Source organism: Beta vulgaris, chromosome 9 (assembly GCF_026745355.1).
Source record: "Beta vulgaris subsp. vulgaris cultivar EL10 chromosome 9, EL10.2, whole genome shotgun sequence".
Taxonomy (NCBI): Eukaryota; Viridiplantae; Streptophyta; class Magnoliopsida; order Caryophyllales; family Amaranthaceae; genus Beta; species Beta vulgaris.
The window spans coordinates 33,496,047-33,506,565 of NC_079210.1; the positions used below are offsets into that span (position 1 = coordinate 33,496,047).

The 10,519-nt window shown below is 37.8% G+C and overlaps 1 protein-coding gene across 1 annotated transcript; it reads right to left on the bottom strand.

Annotated features, from left to right (window-relative positions):
* Window positions 1-1,693: 1,693 nt before the first annotated feature.
* On the bottom strand, window positions 1,694-9,704 carry LOC104903397 (ATP-dependent zinc metalloprotease FTSH 2, chloroplastic). Its single transcript, XM_010691423.4, has 5 exons — window positions 9,547-9,704; window positions 5,899-7,109; window positions 5,396-5,709; window positions 2,715-2,955; window positions 1,694-2,194 (listed from the first exon to the last, which is right to left on the bottom strand). The coding sequence occupies exons 2-5, from the start codon at window positions 7,084-7,086 to the stop codon at window positions 1,853-1,855; spliced, it is 2,085 nt and encodes a 694-aa protein (XP_010689725.2). The 5' UTR covers window positions 7,087-7,109; window positions 9,547-9,704; the 3' UTR covers window positions 1,694-1,852.
* Between the last annotated feature and the right edge of the window lie 815 nt (window positions 9,705-10,519).

Here is a 10,519-nt window from a genome sequence, read left to right on the forward strand (position 1 = left end):
AATGGTCATGATAAATGGCGAAGCTTCTTTAGCCGTGGAAGGATGGATTGGAATTGGAACTATGGCAAGGAATGAGAGAGACGATGTAATGTTTGCACCTACTCAAAGAGTACGTACATGGTGGCCTTTGGAGATTGCAAAAAGTAGGCTATTCTCTTACCCATCAAGCTAGCTAAGAGGTATGGTTACGAGGACATCATTTTGGAGTCGGATAGCCAAGTCCCAGTCTTTCGTCTCTCCGAAGCTGTAGTTTATATGTCTGATTTTGATACTGGTTTAGAGGACATTTTATCTTTTAGCTCTTGTTTTAGTTCAGTAGTTTGGTCTCATGTGGAAAGAGGTGGGAATTTCGTAATTCACCATCTTGCTAAGATAGTGCCATTTAGGGTGGAAAAGTGTGGGAGAACCATTGTCCAGAGATTTATCCCTATGTACTTTCGGACGATTTGTCCATTGATTAATGCACTATTTGAGCTTTCCTTTTAAAAAAAAGTAAAAACTTACAAAGTTTATTTCTACCTAAACTTCCAATTGCAATTACAACTTCAAAGAAAATACATTAACAATTTCTAAACATACTAAGAAGAATAAGAGGATAGTCTCATCTTTTTTTTTGGCTTTTATATTGTATGTGTCGATTAGGATAATTTATAATTTTATTTATTTAAAAGTTCGTAGTAGTCGTTTGTGTCAACTGGGATTATTCATCTCATCATTTTATTTTTATTTAGAAATATGACATGATTATTATGTATATTATTTAAAAATAGGTTCGTAATTCGATATTAACGAAATAGGTTTATACCAACCAATTTCTCAATGTAATGTTACACAATAAATGTTTGTTTATCACATTGAAAAAAATTGTTATAGGATGAAATTAAGCTACAATAAATAATATTAGTGTCTCTAGCACTTTTTAGTGTCTGTTGATGTTAAATTTCGTCGCACCTCGCATGCATCATGTGCATATGAGCTAGTTTCTCATAAACTAGCCTTCTTTACACGCGATGCGTGCGTGAATTATTTTGGCGATTATTATTAAATTTCATCTAAATGTAATTTTGAAGGATGTAATTTACAGTCATCATTAGGTCTAATTAAATATCATGTGGTGTAAATACAAAATATAAAAATTACTTCATGAAGAAGTTGTTTTATTGGTATTTTTATTATTTGTTAATGGATGTTGGTATATTGTTATTGCATTTCAAAATTTTTGGTAAAATTAAAATTTTATGTCTTTGGTTTTGTAATTGATTTGAAAACTGCTTTAGTTATGTTAATTAGTTCTTCAATCATAAACTTTTTCTTTTGATACATATATTTTTATGAAAGTTTATTTTAACAACTTTGAACTTTCTTTGATATACATATCTTAAATTAGGAAAGCTATGGTTGAGGAAAATCTCAAAATCTTAATAAGTAATATTTTTTTTTATTGAATGAAGGGTTAAAAAGTCTTTTCAAAGGACACCATAGCTCCCCTTGGCTTATATAATAGAGATTAAAGGATGATTTAAGAGCTTATTTTCGCAAACCTTACCAAAAATACCTCTAAGATCTTGCGAATTTGCATGTATCGAATATAAATCAGGAGTTTCTCGCTTTTTATCTGATGCTATGGCCATTACCCACTATAGGACACAAAGAGAACTAATTAATTCTCCAAAGAGAATTGTAAGGACAGAGAGATCAGGAATTCATTTCCAACCCTTAATTAATTACAATTTTACAGCATCTAAATTGCTACATGAAAACACTTTGGTCAAGACTCCCAATAGGAGAAATGGTATAACTTAGTATACAAGAACAAGAAGAATACACCTGATATGTATATACGTATATATGCTTATACTGTTACAGGAGCAGCTACTGCTGCAGGCACACGATTTTCCACTGGAATCTCCGCAAACTCAGAAAGAAGAGCTCGGAACTCATCCCCATTTATGGTTTCCTTTTCTAGAAGAACGTCAACGATACTGTCAATGGCCTCTCGGTTGTTTCTTATGTGGGTCAAGGCAATCTCATAAGCATCATCCGTAAGCTTTTTCACAGCAGCATCGATATCCTCAGCTAGCCTTTCCGACATTGAATTCCTCGCCATCATACGCATAATAACATCCCCACTTTGTGCTGATGAATCCATAAGAGACCATGGACCAATCTCAGACATTCCGAAAGTAGTCACCATCTGTAAAATCAATATAAATTAGCAAATTCCCTTTAAAAAAATTAGAGCATCTGGTCTAAGATATTATCCCCTAAGTTCAAGATCGGATGTCACATTGTCCAACCTCTCATAATTATAGACAAAGTCCTTTTTCAGGATCCTGAAATAGTATAAGATTATTATTTCTGGGCGGAACGAGTTCTTAGTTCTTCATGCTTATGACTAACTCTTATTTCACTATCTCAAGTTTCAGAGTAATCACAATTCTCCACAAGAAAAGAAAAGTTCCTCTGGATCTTTCAAGAAAAGCCTTTAAAGGTAACATTAAAGGGAAGGTTACATGAAACTGAATCTATCCAGACCAAGGGCAACAGTACAAATAATAGCATATAGCACACTTGACATTAGCCATTTGGCCCACTTCGCACTTTGACAGAGGCAATCCTCTCTTTTCTTTACTTTTCATTCGACTTCGATAAACTAGCAAACCATGGATATCAATCATATTTACCAAGAGAAGAATAGATAAAAGTAAAGTTACCTGTTTAGCCAAACCAGTGATTTGTTGTAAATCACCAGCTGCTCCAGTGGTGACTTCGGGCTCACCAAATATTATTTCCTCAGCAGCTCGGCCACCTAGACCACCAACAATTCTTGCAAAGAGTTGCTGCCTTGAAATGAGGGTTGGGTCATCAGAAGGAATGAACCAGGTGAGTCCTCGTGCTTGACCACGTGGTATAAGGGTGACTTTTTGCACAGCATCATGCCCAGGAGTCAGAGTTCTGCAAATACATGAACGGTATAGAACTGTTATTAGTCTTATTACTATTTGTCTTGAAGAAACCACTTCATTTTCTGTACATTTCTATTGAACAAAAAGACATCTCAGATTATAACAGTACAATCACAAACTACATGCGTCAGAGTTCACATGAGAGTTACTCATATTTGCGGGCTACATATGACAGCATAAGGGTAAGCAATTGGATGACAAGCATGAAACCAGCACCTCAAACAAGTTAAAGCAACAAAGGGTTGACTAAGCAGTATACACAAGAAGACAATATCGAATATGTGCCGAAGTCAAATAATTAGGCAATTGCTTTATGAGCTGTCAAGTAAATGCAATGCTTTTCTGCATTACATTACTTCAAGTGATGACGAGCAATAAGAAACCTTAACTAGGACGTAGCCGCTTCCCAGTTCCACCCATATTGAAAAGCAAAGCAGAAAGAGTGAATTGACTTTTTAAAAGAATAAATAAGATTTATGTTCATATAGTTCATTATTTCTATTCGAGAATATCCCAAGCAAATTTTTGGTTTTAAACTTTAGCTGAGACAAAAAAAAAAAAAAATGTTGCCACCTCCATATATTAGACTCATCAGTCTCGATGGCTATTTTACTTCTCACTAAGAAAAAAGGACGATTTAATGAACTCTATAAACCCGCCCCCCCCCCCTCCCCTCCCGGTGTCAACCACTGGATCTCTTACTTGCAGGCATTTGAATGGAATACTAAGCCAATTTGATACTCCAGTAATTTTATAATCTAAATTTTCCATTTCTAAACATCTTCATATCATCTCAAAAAAAGTACGGTTTTCTTCAAAATAATGTCATTGAGAGGGCCAGGAATAATTCGTTTACCAAAAGTGTTTGATCCAAAAAAAAAAACGCATAACTATTAGTAGAATTAAACACACTTTCACCACAAATCTACCCCACTACAGTTTGATTATTGTTGCGTATAGAAAAAGGATGGTGCAAGAATGCATTTAGGAAAAAAGATCATGAGTGCAAATTTAAGGAGCACACACAGCATAAATCTATATGTTTATGTGAGCTATTATCCACCTCAGAGTCAAGCCTTGAAATATATACCATAAGCCTTTCATGATATGCAAAAGATTTCATAAAATCCCTCTTCTTTATATTAACTTAAGTTAAGTAGATGCCCAAATATTTCACACCTAAAAACCTGATACAAATTAATCACAACTCCATATCAAAACAAACATCCAAAATTATGTCTCATTAATCACACCCATATATCCATATTCCATATGCATTAAGGGGGTGTTTGGTTCATGAAGGGGAAAGGGTTTAAGAAAGAGAAACAAGGAAAAAGGAAAAGAAAACCTTTTGTTAAAGAATGTCGTTTGGTTTAAAAACTTATCTCCCCCCCCCCCACTATTTTTCCTCACATTCTTCGCCTATCCCTCCTAAGTACCACCACCACCACCACAACCCCCACCCCTCACCGCTCCCTCTCACTGCCACTCATAACACCTCCCCTCTTACTACCGCACAGCACTCCCCACCTCACCTCACCGCCGCCCGTCACAATCCCCCCCTTCCTTGTTTTCCTTCTCTACCACCATTAAAAACCATATTTGAGGTTTCAAAGTTCAAATTCGACCATAAAAACTTCAGATCTGAAGTTTATATGGTCGAATTTGACCACCTAAAGCCATAATCAATTATTAGAGTTGGGTTTTTAAGTTGGGTTGTACGGGGTTGTTGTCACGTTTGGCGCCAGCATTCTTCCTCCCTCCCCTCTTTCACAACAGTTGTGGGGTGGATGAGGTGTTTTTGAGTGAGTTTGGTGGTTTTCAAGGGGGAGGGGGTGGCTAACCGGGTGGTGGAATTGTTTTTTCGGGTGGGGTTATTTCACGACAGGGGTGGAAATTTGTGTTGGTTGTAGGTGGTTGGGTGTTTTCGGTGGTTAGATGGTTGGGGGAATGTTTTTCGTTTGGTTCAGGTGGCGGTGTGGTGGTTCTGGTGGCGAGGGTGGTGAGTTCGGGTGGCGATGTGGTGGTTCTGGTGGCAAGGGTGGTGAGTTCAGGTGGTGGTGTGGTGGTTCTGGTGGCGAGGATGGTAGAGTTCAGGGTGTGGTGGTTCTGGCTGTTGGGTGGTGGGTTCATGTGGTAGTGCGGTGGTCAATGAGTGGTCAAGGCCATGAAGTAGAGCGGAGAAAGGGTAAGTGAAACACTGAAACCCTAAGGGGGTGTGGGGAATGGATAGAGGGCTTTGGGGGAAATGAGGGGGGAAATGTGGCGGTAAAGAGTATGATTAAAATGACCAAACAAACATCAAGGCAATCAAGTGCTTTGTTTCCCTTACCCTTTCATGAAGCCCCCCAACCAAACGCCCCATAAAGGTGTTTGATATCAGAAACAGAGTATATTGATTGAGTAGGATGTCAGTATGCCACACTTACCCACAGATAGCGTGTCCAACTTCATGATATGCCACAAGACTTTTGCTTTTACCATCTGTCATTACAGTTCCTTCCATTCCAGCTACAATCCTATCAATTGAATCATCTATTTCTTTGGAAGAAATTCCTGTCTTCCCACGACGACCAGCCAATATAGCTGCCTCATTTAAGAGATTTGCCAGATCAGCTCCACTGAAACCAGGTGTTCGCATTGCTACCACATCAAGGGAGACATCAGCATCAAACTTCTTATTGCTGGCATGAACCTTCAAGATCTCTGTTCTTCCACGTACATCAGGAACATCTACTGATACCTGTATAAGAGCAAAGGAAAATCAATACCCTAGGATTTTATTTCCACTCAGCTACTATGTTCTCTAGTGAGTTCAGGTCTTCACAAAAGAATAAGTTGGAAAGTTGATCTCACAACGGACAAGTAAACAATATGAGAAATGTAGCACCAATATCAAAGTAAAAGGTCGATTCTGAAAGGATAGTTTTACCTGTCTGTCAAAGCGTCCAGGCCTCAACAGCGCAGAGTCAAGAATGTCTGCTCGGTTAGTTGCAGCAACAACAATTATACCAGTATTACCCTCAAAGCCATCCATCTCAGTCAGAAGCTGGTTCAGTGTCTGTTCCCTTTCATCATTGCCTCCCCCAATCCCAGTACCCCTTTGCCTCCCCACTGCATCAATTTCATCCACAAACACAATACAAGGAGCATTTTCCTTTGCTTTCTTGAAAAGGTCACGCACTCGTGAAGCTCCCACACCAACAAACATTTCAACAAATTCTGACCCGGAAATGGAGAAAAATGGAACACCAGCTTCCCCAGCAATGGCCTTAGCCAGCAGGGTCTTTCCAGTCCCTGGTGGGCCAACAAGCAGAACACCCTTAGGAATGCGAGCTCCAACAGCAGTGAACCTCTCAGGCTTTTTTAGAAATTCCACCACTTCCATAAAATCCTGCTTTGCTTCATCAACACCAGCAACATCATCAAAAGTTACCCCAGTATTAGGCTCCATCTGAAACTTGGCCTTTGACTGACCGAAGGTCAGAGGGAATCCAGGACCACCTGGACCTCCCATACCTCCAGAAGAGCGTCTAGAGAGAAGGAAAAGACCCCCAATTAAGATAAGTGGGAAAGCAAGATTTCCTATCAAGTTAAACAGTAGAGAGCCAGAATCCTCTTGTGCATTATGTGCCGCAAAGTCTATATTTTTCTCCCTAAGTTTCTGTAGCAGCTCCTGACTAAGACCTGGGAGTTGAACACGAACTCGTTGCACACGGTTACCTAGTTCAGGAGAGATGGCCTCCACAATAGCTATGGTTCCATTTTCAAACAAGTCTACCTTCTTCACTCTATCCTTGTCAAGGTACTCCAAGAACCTCGAGTAAGACATTCTTGAAGAAGAAACTCCTTGCTCATCATCAGCATAAGCGTTTCTGCTACTGACTAGAGTTGATGCAACTCCGGCATTCCCAAGCAACAATTTTAAGAAGCCTCTTCTTCCATCATTATGTGCTTTGTCTGAAGATGCTTTCACAGTAAAAGATTTTGGTGACTTTAGCAACACCGAACGTCCTTGAGTTGCAAATAAGTGCCGATGAAAAAGTTTCTCTTTTAGAATAGTTTTAGAGGTAGAGGCTGATGAACCGTGTCCCAGAAGACATGCTGATGAGGCAGCCATTTTATCGACTGCAGTTGCTCAACCTAGAAGCCAAATGATAAAAAGAAATAAAAAGCAAAAATCAGCTAAGAAACAAAATGATACAAAAATAAGCAAAGCAATTGTGGAACAAGATCCAGCTGAAAAGATCCACATTTAATTTGATTCCATTACTATTAGCCATTTCTATAATGCAGCAGACGTATATCTCCCTCAGATATCATGTATATACTCAGGAAACTATCTAAAGTTTTTTCTATTCAAACAATCAGAGTCTTTTGAGTCTTGAATCTGAGCACCATGCCACCACAGAAGATAACTGACAGAGTACAAACATAAAATGTGGACGCTGACCTTCATTTTTTAAGCATAAGGTGTGCAAGTTGATTTATTTATGCATTCTGTTTCATTTATAGAAAATATTCCTATTTCATTTTTTAAACGGTAACCTTTTCTTCTGAAATAAAGTGAAGCACTCCAAGCTTTAAGAAACTTCGTTTCATTTCAAAAGTTAAAAGTCACAAGGTCCTTGTTGGGTCCTGAATCTGATACAAGATGGCAATTCAAAATTTAAGGGGAATGAAGCAAAATTCTAGAGACACCAGAGACAGTTAATACTCTGTTCTCTTAACATCTAAATGAAACAATATTCCACAAGTGCCAAGCAACCATCTCAGATCAGCAAGTAAAGCGACTAATTACAAAAGATGTCATCCCAGAAGAAAGAGAATGAAAATTAGCCAACTAGAGAAAATGTTCCAGAGGACACAAACATTTCTCCAGCACAACATTTTGAAAAATATTCTGTTCTCAATGAAGCTCCCCAGAAAAACGGAAGTTGGAATCTAACTCACCAACAACATTGGCATGTTGGTGAGTCAGTAAGCCTTGCAGCATGTCCACCTGATGCAGCCCCTTATTCAAACATCTTTCGCATGTTAAGTTCAATATCCTACGTGGTAGATATTATCAAAAATCATTCTCAGAGCTAAAGCAGCACCACAATAACACAAACACCACTCTTGCTTTTTCCCCGGCTCTTAGTGATATTATCTAATGTATCTATCATAAGGTTGCATGGTTATAGTTAATGCTAGAAGTTCCCTGTTACTAGTCAACCTACTTCTAATAAGAAATCAGGCTACGCAAAAGATTACTTCAATTTCAAGTTTACATTATTGAAGATGAAATTCTCATCTTGCAGGCTCAAGCAAGTATAAAGTGCCTGCTGAAAGTTACTATGTAGGGACTAAAAGTAAAGGAAGAGGTCTTGCAAGAGAAACACTTGGCAGGGCCTTTTTGATCTAACAATACAAGAATAAACTTGTAAGCTAAAATGGGTTACTAACAACCTCTTTAACATTTTTAAAGGAGGGTTCCTCTACAGGCAGGTCAAATGTCATGGCACACGCCCTAAAAAACTTTCCATACTCGAAAAGAATTGGATTCATATTATACAGCAGGTGGTGCAAAAGCTCCAGCAGGAGCACTGGAAACAAAGGGGATAAAAGATAAGGCAATAGAAATGCCGTCTCTCCTAGAAATGAAAGCCACTAAAATCTAAAAAGCTCTGGAAGGAGATGATTGCAATTACCATTTTCACTGAACTGTTGGAGTGGCTAAACCCAAGAGATACAAAATCTGCCACTAGAATATCACATAGAATCCTCGTCTATGGAGGATTGATAAAAATGAGGGCTAGGCTAGCATACGATCCAAAGATGCAAGTACAAACTATTCCTCGATTGCAAAAAGACCTCTAAGAAGCTAAAATAGAACAGTTTCAATGCTTAGACTATATGAACAGCTATAGAGTGTGCTATCACAGATAGAAAGCTAATTCCTTTCTTCATGAACAGGTAAATCAAATACACATGCTCCCATAGGTACACAACTCATTATGCAATTGAGATTGTTAAGGACATGCACGTAAGGGGGGCTGGGGGAGGGGGCGGTGTTAAAGTTCATCAATCTATATTGGCACTTCAATCAAATCTTTACTACTTCAAAAGGGAGTCAAATTCGACCAACTTTCTTAAACTACTACAGATTAAAGACTATAACTCAAACCTCAGAATTCCATGGATTGATGTGATAATCATGTTTAACTTAAATACTTTTTTCGGTGTAAATGATAGCCCTGAGATCACTAGCATTTCCTCACATCTTGTAATACATAAATAGAAGAACAGACAGCAAATTCCAGATATTATATTCATAAAATTAGCATACTATCACCAAAAATCAAAAGAAATAAATAGTGGGAAGTGCACAACTCGAAGCGGGTATGTGAAATTATACACAAAGTTGCACACTTTCAAGAGAATTCATTGAACTAAGCGCAATTCATAGAAAATTCAACAGTATAAATGAGCCAAACAAAAAAGTAAACATACCCAGAAACAATTCAACAGTAAAAATGAGCCAAACGAAAAACTAAAGCATACCCAGAAACAAATTTAGCGGAAAAATTAGAAGTACCTTGAAGTGTTGAGAGGAGAGAGAAAGTGGGATTTTTCGAAGGAAGAAATGTGAGAATACGAGAGGAGAGAACAGTGGGCTTTAGAGGAAATGGATGTGGTATGGAAGCGATTACGTGGCATCCTTGTAATGGTTACTGATGATCCCTTCTAAGTTCTAAAAGTTGAGATTTCTATCTATTGTGTTGTCTCACCCATGTCTACAAATTCTTCTTGGTACACACACGGTCAAAATTACATTTGGAGGATTAGATTCATCGAAAAAAGTTGGGAAATTTTACATGTAATTTCAAATTTTGGCAATATTATCTAGTGAAACACTCGAAATCGAGATTATTCATTTTGGATGAAATAGTCATAAATTTTGAATATTTAAATATTTCAACTTATGAGAAATTCGATTTGTATTCGATCCGAAAAAATTGAATACCGACTTTTTGGGTATTTGAACTTTCCGATTAGATGTATAATCCAAATTTATTTATTCATTTTTTTAATTAATTGGTGATGACTAATAGCTAATTTTTGAGGTACTTAAATTTGATAATTCTAAACAATAAAATAACATCATTTAGTATTGTGCGCACTGAATACACAATAAATCTATTGTGATGCCACTTTAGTTTTAGCTAAAATTAGTATAGCAATCGTGTGTAGTGATGACAATATCCAGTGGATATCCAGTAACCCACTCCATCCTGTTTAAATAAAAGGGTGAAAAATCGTAATAAACGGATGAAGATCGGGTGACGGGTGAACCGGGTGACGGATTCGGGTAGGATGCGGGTGACCATTTCTCACCCATCACCCGATCCACCACCCGGCTAAGCACCCAACCCATTATCCATCCGTTTAATTTTTTTTATAATATTGAGATCACTACCTGGATTTGGTTGTGGTTTTGATGTTTGCCTGGTTTTATGTAATCTTTTTTATCTTATGAAGAATTACTGTTGATTTTCTATTAATGCCAA

Coding starts and splice junctions, on each gene's coding strand:
- LOC104903397 (XM_010691423.4), bottom strand. CDS start 7,086: ATGGCTGCCTCATCAGCATGTCTTCTGGGACACGGTTCATCAGCCTCT. Junction 2,956..5,395: donor GTTGGACACGCTATCTGTGG/GTAAGTGTGGCA, acceptor ATGTATTTGCAG/AACTCTGACTCCTGGGCATG. Junction 2,195..2,714: donor TCACTGGTTTGGCTAAACAG/GTAACTTTACTT, acceptor TTGATTTTACAG/ATGGTGACTACTTTCGGAAT.